We start from the raw sequence: 11,576 nt of genomic DNA, 5'->3' as shown, positions 1-11,576 counted from the left end.
AAACTAGGCATTCTAAGAAATGGAGGAGAGTATCAGTTGGTGTATTCATTCCTACTACTATCCCTTACTACAACTTGGCCAAAAGCAGAGACATGAAAGCGTCATGTGTGAGGAAGAAACAGTAAGAAGGTTAGGGCTGGACTGGACTGGACTGTATAGAATGTGAAAAGTAGTAACTTATAAGGTTGAAAAGGTAGATTTGTGCCATGTTGTAAAAAGTCATGACTCTGACTCTAGAGGTAATAGGGAGCCATTGGATTTTACTGAGTAGGGGAATGACCTAGTCACCTCTGTGCTGTAGAGTTATTACTCTGGCATGTGGGTGGAAGACAGATGGGAGAGGGAAGAGACTTGAGTTACGGAAACCAATTAAGAATCGATTGCAATTATCTGAGCAAGAAGTGATGAGAGTCTGAGCCAAGAGGTATTATGTAAGGAAAATCAACAAGATTTGACAACTAAGTGGATGTGTAGTCAAATGGGCAGCAAAGTTGGATACAATATTTAAAATGTTCAAATATAAATTCTGGTTTACATTACATTTTAGAAAGGGAGAACTGGGGAAATTTAAAAACTAATTCTAAAACAATTCATATATAAACAACATATGGGAGACTAAAAGACATTGTTCTCTAGGATTCTGAATAATTTTTGAAGAACACACCAACAATTTCAACACCTTTAACCAAAAAACAGTTGTACAATGGTAATGTCCCATCACCTCTCTGGTCAGACCATTTCATCTAGGTGACTGACTCAAGATTCATAATGCATGTTTCATTTTCACAGATCAAACTGAATGTATGATCAAGTGGAAAGCAGAAAAAGTATTTCAATGATATTTTCAAGGTCAAAAAAAGAAACACGAATATTTAAACATTGTGGAAAAACCTCCCTGGTAAACTTTGCACCACTGCCATTTCAAAGACACTGCTTCCCCCCAAAAGTCTTTCTCTTTCTCTTCAATTGCCATCAATTTAACCCCTAAATCCAGAGAAACTCTTAAGTTGTTCTAACTTCTTAGGAAAGAGAAGTAAATCCTCCTTTTCTTAATTCAATTAAACAAGGTTGAAGGAAAAGCTTTGCCACTGAATCCTACCTATCCTGCATTTATTTTGTGTGTGTGCGCACATGTGTGCATATATGCATATTATGTATACACACATACAAGTAAACCTGTTTGCTTCTTCTTGAAGGCAAGTAATTTGTATCTTTGTACTCCCAGTGCCCAGAACATAGTAGGTGCTTAATTAATGCTTGCTGAAGACTAAAAAAAAAAAACATAAGAAATATACAACAAAATGAGGCACAACACTCAAGATGATAAAGTTACATAGAAACAAAGAGGTTTCTCTGTTTAACCCTATCTTCTAGCCTAGACCAAGCCTCCCTTTAGTAATATCCAGTCTGGGAGAGAAAGGAAAGGAGAGACAAAAGGGGTGAGGCTAAGTGTCCGGTGAACCAAAAACATTCTATTCATCATTGTCAAGTCAGATTAAGCTGGCACTAAATGCAAGATCATGATCAGGAAAAACTGGATCTAAAAAGGAAAAAAAAAATTAACCCTTTTACTAAATCCAAAATTCAACAAGGATACACAGGTGCAGCTTTCCAGTCCCACCCCACCCCAATGGACATACCCAGAGTAATAAAAACAGCCCCCAAAGACAAACAATTCCTCCAATCCAGTCATTCTCCTTCCATGATACCAGCTGTTATGATTGCCCTAAAGTCCTTTAGTTTATCCCCCCTTCCAGATCTCCAAGATTTAAGGGTTAAGAAAGTATTTGGCATCATTAATGCCCCCACATAGCCTAATCAGACCCTGGTCCCTAAGGCTTGGGCAAAATAAATAATGCCAAGAGCATGCACAAAGATGCTTCCTGATGGGCAATTTATACCAGTGAAAATTCTCACAGGAGAAAAAACAAACTTTACTCAAGAATCACATGTGAAAATGAGACTGAGTGTATGGAATACTTTTTTATTGAGATAACAATGTTTTATATCCCATTTCTAGGATTCTTGGCTTTAGAATTAGTAAAACTAAGCATATAAAAAACATATTACAAAAGTTACTTATAATATAGCTATATATACAGTAAGATATAGAATATAAAACCAGATTTCCATTAATTTATTTAAATTATAAAATTTAAATTTTTTTCTATCCTTTAAACAGAAATTGTACATGAAGTTCAATACAGTTTTATAGAATCAATAATAGCAATTTTGTAAGGCTATTACAAAAATGCATTAAGCAGTATATTTTTCCTCCCCTCTATTTTTATTCTTGTGATATTTGGTATAGTCATTGTACAGTTCCTTAAAGACTTCTCTCACACCAGGCTGTAATGAGGTCCTTAGGAAATGGATGTCTCGTTCGATGCATAGGTCCAGTATTAGATAAATTCCCTCCTTCAGTAGGTTCTTCACAGCTGGATACAGAGTCACCTAGAAAGAAAAAACTCTTTTTCAAAGTAGAAAACTGTGGGAACAGTCAATGAGAAATAAAACCTATGTTTTAAAAGAAAACCAATTATCTTCCTACAAACTGAGAAAAAATTTACTAAAGATAATATAATCTCAAGTACAGTTTTGCATACAGCGTAAATTATTGAATTTTTTAAAAGGGGATGTGGATATGTTTGGAAATTTAGGCTGAGTCTTTAAAAAAGAACAATAGAACAATTATCTAGAATTAATTTTCAGAGGACTTGAACTGAGATCACAAAATTATTCTTAAACATTCACCAATAGCAAAAATTATCATAATTCCCAACAGTCAGAAGCACACTCATCTAAAGTCTTCCACTTTGCCAATCACTACATAAGCAGTACTTTCAGTCAACTATGATACCATTTAATAAACAATAGTACAAAAGAATTAATAATAAACTGCAATGCAATTGTTGATTTGAGTATTACTTAATAGCCCAGGTTGTTTGGCAAATACACATAAAGTTCAGGCTGAGAGCCGGTGTGCAGAATTAGGGTTACTTTTTTGGCCCCAATGTGAAAACAGGAGCTCAGAAACAGGCCCCTTGAATCCTAAAACACAGCATTATAATTTATAAGTTGGGTATAATGACTTAGCTTACTGCAAAAGGAATGAACTTATATCATTAATGGCATTTTACACCATAAATGAAACTACAAGACAAAAGGCAGATGAAGCTAAATGGACTCACAGGTTCACCCTGGAGAAGTGAAAATAAGGACACCAGTAGAGTTGATCTTATTTGATGTCTTCAGTTAATAAATGCCATTTCCTAGGACATTAGTCATCTTGAATTGTAGCACTTATCATAAGCAAAAAGATAACCACGAAGATAATCACAGTTTCAATACCTATGTCTTTTGTAGGATTAAGAAGTAAAGGAATCTCCCGGTGTTAGGAGAACCCATGTTCGGTTCCAGCCTCAGACACAACACCCACACTAAAAAACTAGCTGTGCAACCTTGGGCAAGTTACTTAACTCCAAATGCCCTCCAAAAAGGAAAAAAAAAAAGAAGTAAAGGAATCTTATGAACTACTCAAAAAGCCCCTCCAAAGTAAGTCAATATATATTTTTATACTTGGTGACTATAATACAAAGGAGGACACAGGAAAAAGGATAGTGAAAAAAAGTTGGAAAACATGCTGCACGATGAAAAGGAAGAAACCAAAGGCTTGTTGATTATATGGATATTTTACACCTACATATAAAGAATATGTTTTGTTTTTTTTTTCCAAGAAGAAAGCCGGGAAGTGCTGCACAAAGTAAACACCAAATACCATCTGAAAAACCACATCTTATGTAGGAAACAACTAGCTCCTGATTAGATTTCCATCACATCAATTGTGTACAATAAGACAACCAATTTGTAAGAGCAAAGGTCAAAATCAATACTAACCTAGAATAATAAAAACAGTAAGTTATAAAAAGCAATCTTAACAGCTCTGACCTGCCCTATAATATAAACAAGCTATTGATTTAAAAAAAAAATAAAGAAATAAGCATCAAAACAGACTGTCACTATTTCCTAAGGAAGTTGAAATCACCATCATCAGTCAAAAAGGGCAAAGAAATTGCTTTAGTCAGCAAATGCCTGGTCTTCTTGATGAACAGATGACAGAAAAGAGTAATACAAAAAAGTAATATAAACTTACCTGTAAAATTATCACAATGGAATAAGAATTGGTGGATGGTTGAAAAGGAGAGCAAGTTAAATCAGATTGTACCATAAATATTTAAAGGCGAAAGTGGAAAAACAACAAATGAGAAATAAAAAATATCTGCACAGATTTCTATAACAAACCATTTTCTCCATTACTGACAGTCGGTCCACTGGTGACATCTGAACTCTTCACATTACAGCCCTCCATGTATAGAACCTAAAAGGACCAGTCAAGAAGGCAAAGGAGGAAGAAGCAGCTTCTTTTCCTCCATTTACCACCATACACAACTACTCCAAGAAAAATCTAAAAAAAAAAACACTGAGTAGTGATAAGGGAATCTAAGAAAAGTCAGAGTGGGGCATCTTTCCAGCCCCAAATCACAAATTTGACCCACAGGTAAGTGAATGGAACAGAAACTGTGGAACAGAGGTGGACCAAGATTAGGCTAGCTGTGATGTAAAAGCAAATTGCATCAATAAAAGTTTTTTTTTTTTTAAATAGCCTACACACTTAACAAGACATAGCCTCAACGAAGTCAGGCTTTTATATATTATATTCTACAATGGGTTTTCAGTTGTATGACTGAAAAGAGTAAAGAATAAAACATCCCATTGTGGTTGTTAGTGAAATACTTAAAAAAAAAGTTTGGTAGTACAAAACACTGACTACCTTCCTTTAAAGAGTGCCCTGAAAAAAATATTTCCCACGCATATGTTAATAATGTCAAACAAAGATTACTTTAAATGACAGAGGAAACACTGATTAATAACCTTCTGGCTGATAATACCAAAAGAAGCATACAACAATTGCTAGCTATTTCCCCTTTTTTCCACCAGCTGTATTGCTTTTGGACATTTCAGTCTTTGTACTCACATCTCCTCAGTATTCTTTGACCCTCACATTGGACCCTATGACTGGAGGGCAGGGCTAGGGGCCCCAAGGTCTCCATTTAAGGAAGAGCTAGCTGATAAGCACAGTCTTCTCCCCATTTCCCATCAGCTACACTGCTTCTGAACTTCTTTTATCCTCCCAAGCCAGGTACTTTTCCCTGTTCCCCCACAACTACTCCAAGAAAAATTTTTTAGGCTTCCTTTTGTATGTTGTTGTCTCCCACTGGACTATAACCTCCTTGAGGGAAGGAACTATATTTCTTTTTATTTGTATCTACAGTACTTAGCACAGTGCCTGGTAATAAAATAAATGCTTATTAACTGTTGACTAATTTGCAAAGTGCTGTATAAATATTTTGTCCTTTAGCCCTCCCAACAACCCTCTGGGACAAGTGAAATTATTATCCCCATTTTGCAGATAAGGAAACTGAAAGGGGTTAAGTAACTTGTTCAGAGTCCCAAAGCTAGTCAGTGCCTGAGGCAGGATTTAAATCTAAGTTTTTCTGACTTCAAGTCAACACTCAATCCATTATGCCTGTCTGTGCACAAGACATATTTGTGCTCAACAAAGTTGTCTGCCACTGTCAGGGAGAGGTGTCCAGCGTAGAGCTCAAACAGAGGACCGCTCTCCTACGTAACCCTTCCTTGTGGCTGATGAGGCCCTCATGATGCTCCCATTTGTGGATGACATTGTGCTATTGCATTAATGCCCAGAACATTGCAACAGCTTGTAAAGCCAAGCACAAGCTGCTTTCCAGACAAATGCTGCTGTGAACAGCTTTTCAAGGTTCTGATTACAGAGTATAGTGAACTCTCTATTCAATAACAAATCAGAGCAAAACATTCACAGAAAATCAAGGTACAGTATTCACAATGTTACATCTTATCACAGAAAATAAAAATACCGCATTCACCATGTCACAACAACAACTTATCACTAAAATAGCCACAGTTTTCACCAAAGCGGTCACACAGTTTTGAACAAAGCACAATCATTTAGTAATTCAATAATTCAATCATAAAATACAAAAAGTCAAAGTCCTCTACCCATGGGGCACACTAAGTTACAAATCAGTCACTATTCAGTCATCAGTCACTACATAGCACCCTCTTAGGGGTATTGGGAAATACACAAGCCATCCACACCTAGGTCACTAGTAAATTACAATTTTAGTAAATTTTAGTAAATTACTACTCAGTACCCACGGAGAGGTCTTTTCATCTTGACCATTAAGCACTTAAAAGTGCTTTTATAGGGCAGCTAGGTGGCACAGTGGCACAGTGAATAGAGCACCAGCCCTGGAGTCAGGAGCACGGAGTTCAAATCCAGCCTCAGATACTTAACATGTACTAGCCATGTGACCTTGGGCAAGTCACTTAACCCCAATTGCCCTGACTCCCCCCCTCAAAAAAAAGTGCTTTTATACACATTATCTCATTTGATCCTGATAATAGTGTGGCAGACAGTATACAAATTAATATGCTCATTTGACAAGGAAACTGCTATTAAGTGACATGCCCCTATCTAAAACTCTGGGCTTCTAGCTTCCAGTGTAGTTCTTTCCACTACACCATTCTGAGATTTAACTGAAAGTTTAACTCCACAGTAGCCCAATCTAAAAATGCAGTGGAGCTGATGAAAAATGCCTGAAATTTTCTTCAAAATTAGTAAAGGCTGTGTGTCATTTTTTTTTAACCTCTGCATAACTAGAATGCAGGTGAGTGCCTTGCACAGAGTAGTTTCTTTAAAAATTGGTTTGAATTGTTGTTGAATCACTGGACAAGTAATGAAAAATCCATAAATAGCTTGGAAATCCTTGGATTAAAGGAACTGTATAAATTATTTATTCTGTAGACTAATAATCTATAGCAAAAGCTATAAAGCTGAACTAGAGGGAAAGGAGTTGAAAGTGGCAATAATTTTACTATCTTGCCAACATTACTTCATGGAAGGATCATTAAAATTTTAATATTCTCTATGTCATGCATTGCTACTTCTCTGGACTGCACAGAGTGCTGATTGATTTTCTCACCCCTACCAACTCTCCACCCCGAAAAAAATTTTAAAGGAAAATTAAAGGAAAGATTTAAACAGCTGCAACTGCTGTCTTGTTTTTAATTACACTTATAAATGTTTTATGATCTACATACATAGCAACACTCATCTGGAAAGATTTATGGTTCTCAAGCAGAAGACTCTAATGCATATGGAATTTTCTTCATTACTAAATTAAACAACAAATTAAAGCCCAAATGTGAAATGTGCTGCCAAGGGGGTCTGGGAGCCTGAAGGCTTTGATAACTCCCAAGGCATTCTGGCAGCCTAGATAACAAATTGAGGAGTGAGAGTCAGAAATGAAGAATGAAGCCAAGATATTGTAGGCTTCTCATGCAAAATATATCCCAGAATAATAGTTAGCAACTCAGAAGTTCAAAATTTTGCTTTTCCTCATTAAATTATCTAAGGTAACTACGTTTCATCTAGTTAAATTAAAGGAGGAAAAAATAACTTTCCTCATAAAAGATGCTTAAGTATTAATTACTCAAGTACTTAAAAAAATTTAGGGCTAAATAAATGCTGAAAAATAATTCTTGGTAAACTTACTATGGCCCCAGATTTCATTTCAGTAAGAATAATTTTAAGTAATTGCTTTGTGCTGCTGCCACATTTCCTTGCCTGTTATATAAGATGTAAAAACACAGTTTCAGTCATCATCTACAGCTGCCATTTCAATGCCCCTCAAACCTAGGTCAAACATTCATATTGGAGTAATCCCATATGCTAGGGTGGATAGGGAGCCAGAAAGTTGGGAATCAGGCAGCAATTAGGTATTTTTAAAACAAGTTTTTATTGATATTTTCTGTTTCTTGCATCACCATTGTATCCCATGTGTCCTTTTTCCTCCCTTCCCTGACAGCCACCCCATATGGACAAATGTTATTTCCTTGGGGGGGGGGGGGAGAGGGGAGAGGGAGGGAAGTCAACACAACTGTTCAACACATTGATAAAGTCTGAAAATGTGTGATTTGTAACACCTGTGGACCTATGTCCTCCAAGAAGGGATAGGTTATGGATGTCTTTTCATACTTCATTCCAGTCCTGCTTAATCTTCATAATTTTGTTACATTTGCTTTTGATTGTTTACTGTGCCATTTATTCTTTCCATTTACATTGTTGTAGTCACATACTGTTTTCTTGGCTCTGCTTCTTTCACTTTGCATCAGTTCAGATAGATCTTTTCATGCTTCACTGTATTCATCTCACACATTTCTTATAGCATATTAATATTAATATCACATTACATTCATGTGCCACAGTTTATTTAGCCATCCCCCAAACAATGGGCATCTACTTTTTTTTCTGTTTTAAATTTTTGAGGAATTATTCTTGAATGATATTGGTCTATAGTTTTCTTTCTGTGTTTTATTTTTGCCCTGGTTGATATATTAGAACTATTTTTGTCTCATAAAATTATTCTGGCAGGGTGCTTCTTTTTTCAAATTTTGAGAATAATTTGTGAAGTACAAATACAAATTGTTCTTTAAAGGCTTGACAGAATTCTACCATGAATCCATCAGGATCAGGAGCTCTTTTCTTTGGTAGTTCCTTTACAATGAGATCTATTTTCTTTTCTAAGTCTGGTTTACTTAAGATCTTTATCTGTTCTTCTGATAGTTGGGGTATTTTATATTTTTGAAAGTATTCCTCTATTCCTTTTTGTTAGTATTTAACTGTGCATAATATGTTCTGATTGTTAATTTTATTTCTTCTGGTTTTGCTATGACTTCATCTTGCTCATTTTCTATTTTATTGACCTAATTTTCTGCTCTCTTCTTTTTAATCAAGTTTGTCACTTTTATTCTTTCAATGAACTGGCTTTTAGTTTTGTCATTTCAATGGAGTTTTGTGCTTATTTTAGATTTATTTGTTGGCCTTCTAATTTTTAGTATGTTTAGTATATTAATCCTTTCTTTTTCTATTTTGTTAATGTATGTTTGTCCAGGTAAGATTTTCTCCATGAGGACTACTTTTAGCTGCACCCCAGAAATTTTGGTATGTTATTTCATCATTATCATTTTCTTTTACATAGTTAACTGTTTTCATGATTTGTTCTTTGATTCACTCATTATTTAGGATTTCATTGTCAAGTCTCAATTTGAGTCTTTTGTTTGTGGTTCTAGAACCAATTTCTATTTTTTTTTTGCTATTAATATTTCATTTCCCCCCAAGTATATATAAAGACAATTTTTAACTCATTTAAAAAAAAAATTTGAGTTCCAAATTTTCTCCCTTTCTCACCTCCCACTTTGCTGAGATGGTAGGTAATTTGATATAGTTTCTACGTGTTCAATCACTGCCTTGTGGTTTGTAAATGATGTATTACTATTTCTTCTTTTTTACATTTGTTTGTGATATCTCTCTAACCTAGCACAACAACAATTTTTGTAAAAATTCCATGATGCTGAGAAATATGTACGTTCTTTTGTTGTCCCATTTAGAAGATGTCATATGTTTTTTTAACTCTGGTTTCTCCAGAAATTTGTCCAGTTCCATATTTTTCTTTTCTCAGTTAGGTATTTGTATAGGAACAGAGTGATAACAAATTCAAAGCTAGTCCTTTGATAAGGAGGTAAGTGCCCATTCATCGAGTCATTTCTCTAGTGATAAATTCTCCTTTGAGTATACTGCTACTCTGATCAGGTTTACTAAAGCAAACAGGTGTGTGAATGTACACACACAGTATGTATTTATATAAATGCCACCTAATATTTGTAAAGCAACTCTGTTTATTAAAAGTGTAGTCACGTGTATTAACTTATTTGATACAACTAGTTAATTAAGAATAGGAAGGGCGGTGGTTATTGTCCTCATGCCTTTTGGCATGACTTATGATTTCACTGATGCAAAGAATGCCCAGGGAGGAAACTGCCTCTATTGATGCAGCTCAGTACCTTCAATACAACTTAAGTCTTAGAGAGTTGTCTCAAGCACTCAGTACTTTAATAGGGTCACACCGTCAGCATGTGAGAGAGGCAGGATTTGAACCTAGCTCTTCCTGATTCAAAGGGCAGCTCTCTATCTACTATGCTATTTAAAAAAATAAACACTTGTCTACATTTTCCAAAACCCTTCCCCTCTTCAGAGAGCTATCCTGAATTTAAAACTAGAAAAACACAGTTTAACAAAACTAAAAAACATGTTGAAAAAATCTGACTTTATATACAGTGTTTCACATGCACAGACTCTGCAAAGAATCAAAGGGTATTCTAATATCTCTTATTTGGGGTCAAAGCTGGTCATTATAATTATACAGCATTCAGCTTCAATTCTTTTGTTGCTCTTTCCATTTACTGTGTATTGCTGTAGTCATGGTGTGTAGTGTCTTCCTGGTTCTGTTTGCTTCATTTTGAATTAATTCATAGAAGTTATAATAAGAAATACAGTTCCTACCCTCAAGGCACACACATTCTAATGGAGAAAGACAACATGTAAATGGAAGCCGAAGGGGGGAGGGCTGAGTGCTCTCCTTAAGTGTAGGCTCTGGGAAGCACCATCCAATCAAAAAGAGAGGCTACATTGGGGTGGCTAGGTGGCACAGTGAATAGAGCATCAGCCCTGGAGTCAGGAGGACCTGAGTTCAAATCTGGCCTCAGACACTTAACACAAAAACTAGCCGTGTGACCTTGGGCAAGTCACTTAACCCCAACTGCCCTCTAAAAAAGCAAAAAAAACAAAAACCCCAATACAAAATAATACATCAAAAGTGCATGGGTAGGGGCGGCTAGGTAGCACAGTGAAAAGAGTACCAGCCCCAGAGTCGGGATGACCTGGGATCGAATCCAGGCTCAGACACTTAGCACCCACCCAGAAACACCCGTGTAACCTTGAGCAAGTTACTTAACCCCAGTTGTTTAGGGGCGGCCAGGTGGCTCAATGAGTAAGAACACCAGCCCCAGAGTCGGGATGACCTGGGATCAAATCTGGGCTCTGATACTTAGCACCACACCCAGAAATAACTGGCCGTGTAACCTTAAGCAAGTTACTTAACCCCAATTGCTTAAAAAAAAAATAGCCATGTGACCTTGGGCAAGTCACTTAACCCCTATTGCCCTCCAAAAAAGCAAAAAAAAAAAAGTGCATGGGTAACAATAATCAAAAAACACTTTTCAACTAGACTCCTGCAATCACTTATTTATTATTCTCCCTGGCTCCCCATTCTCTTCTTTCTAAATCTATCCTATATAATGCTCACAGATTAATCTTCCTAAAGCACCCTTTTGATTTTGTCCTTCTCGACTCAAAAACTTCCAATGACTAACAAACTATATTAATGAATCTATCTATGAACTAACTATATTAATGACAGCTGATCCTCTTCATTCCTCTCTAGGAGTGATCCTGACTCCCAAAGACTTTCTCTACCATGCCATACAAACCTCTTCAACCTAGAAGCTCCTTCTGCCTTTGGCCTTCACAAATGGAAACACTTTCTGATTCTGTTCCTATTGGTACAGATCACAAC

The 11,576-nt window shown here is 36.1% G+C and overlaps 1 protein-coding gene across 1 annotated transcript in view; it reads right to left on the bottom strand.

The window, feature by feature from the left end:
• Positions 1-1,968: 1,968 nt before the first annotated feature.
• URB2 (URB2 ribosome biogenesis homolog) overlaps positions 1,969-11,576 on the bottom strand; it is a 45,139-nt gene continuing 35,531 nt past the window's right edge. The window contains exon 10 of the mRNA XM_069064887.1: positions 1,969-2,454. Coding sequence (XP_068920988.1) covers positions 2,257-2,454 — 198 coding nt within the window. The 3' untranslated portion in view covers positions 1,969-2,256. The remainder of the gene's footprint in view (positions 2,455-11,576) is intronic.

The sequence above is a fragment of the Petaurus breviceps genome, unplaced genomic scaffold (assembly GCF_028583685.1).
Source record: "Petaurus breviceps papuanus isolate PSGF00001 unplaced genomic scaffold, PetGlider_PUasm1.0 90650, whole genome shotgun sequence".
Lineage (NCBI taxonomy): Eukaryota > Metazoa > Chordata > Mammalia > Diprotodontia > Petauridae > Petaurus > Petaurus breviceps.
Note: the sequence above shows the minus strand (reverse complement) of the source record. Positions and strands in the feature narration are given on the sequence as shown.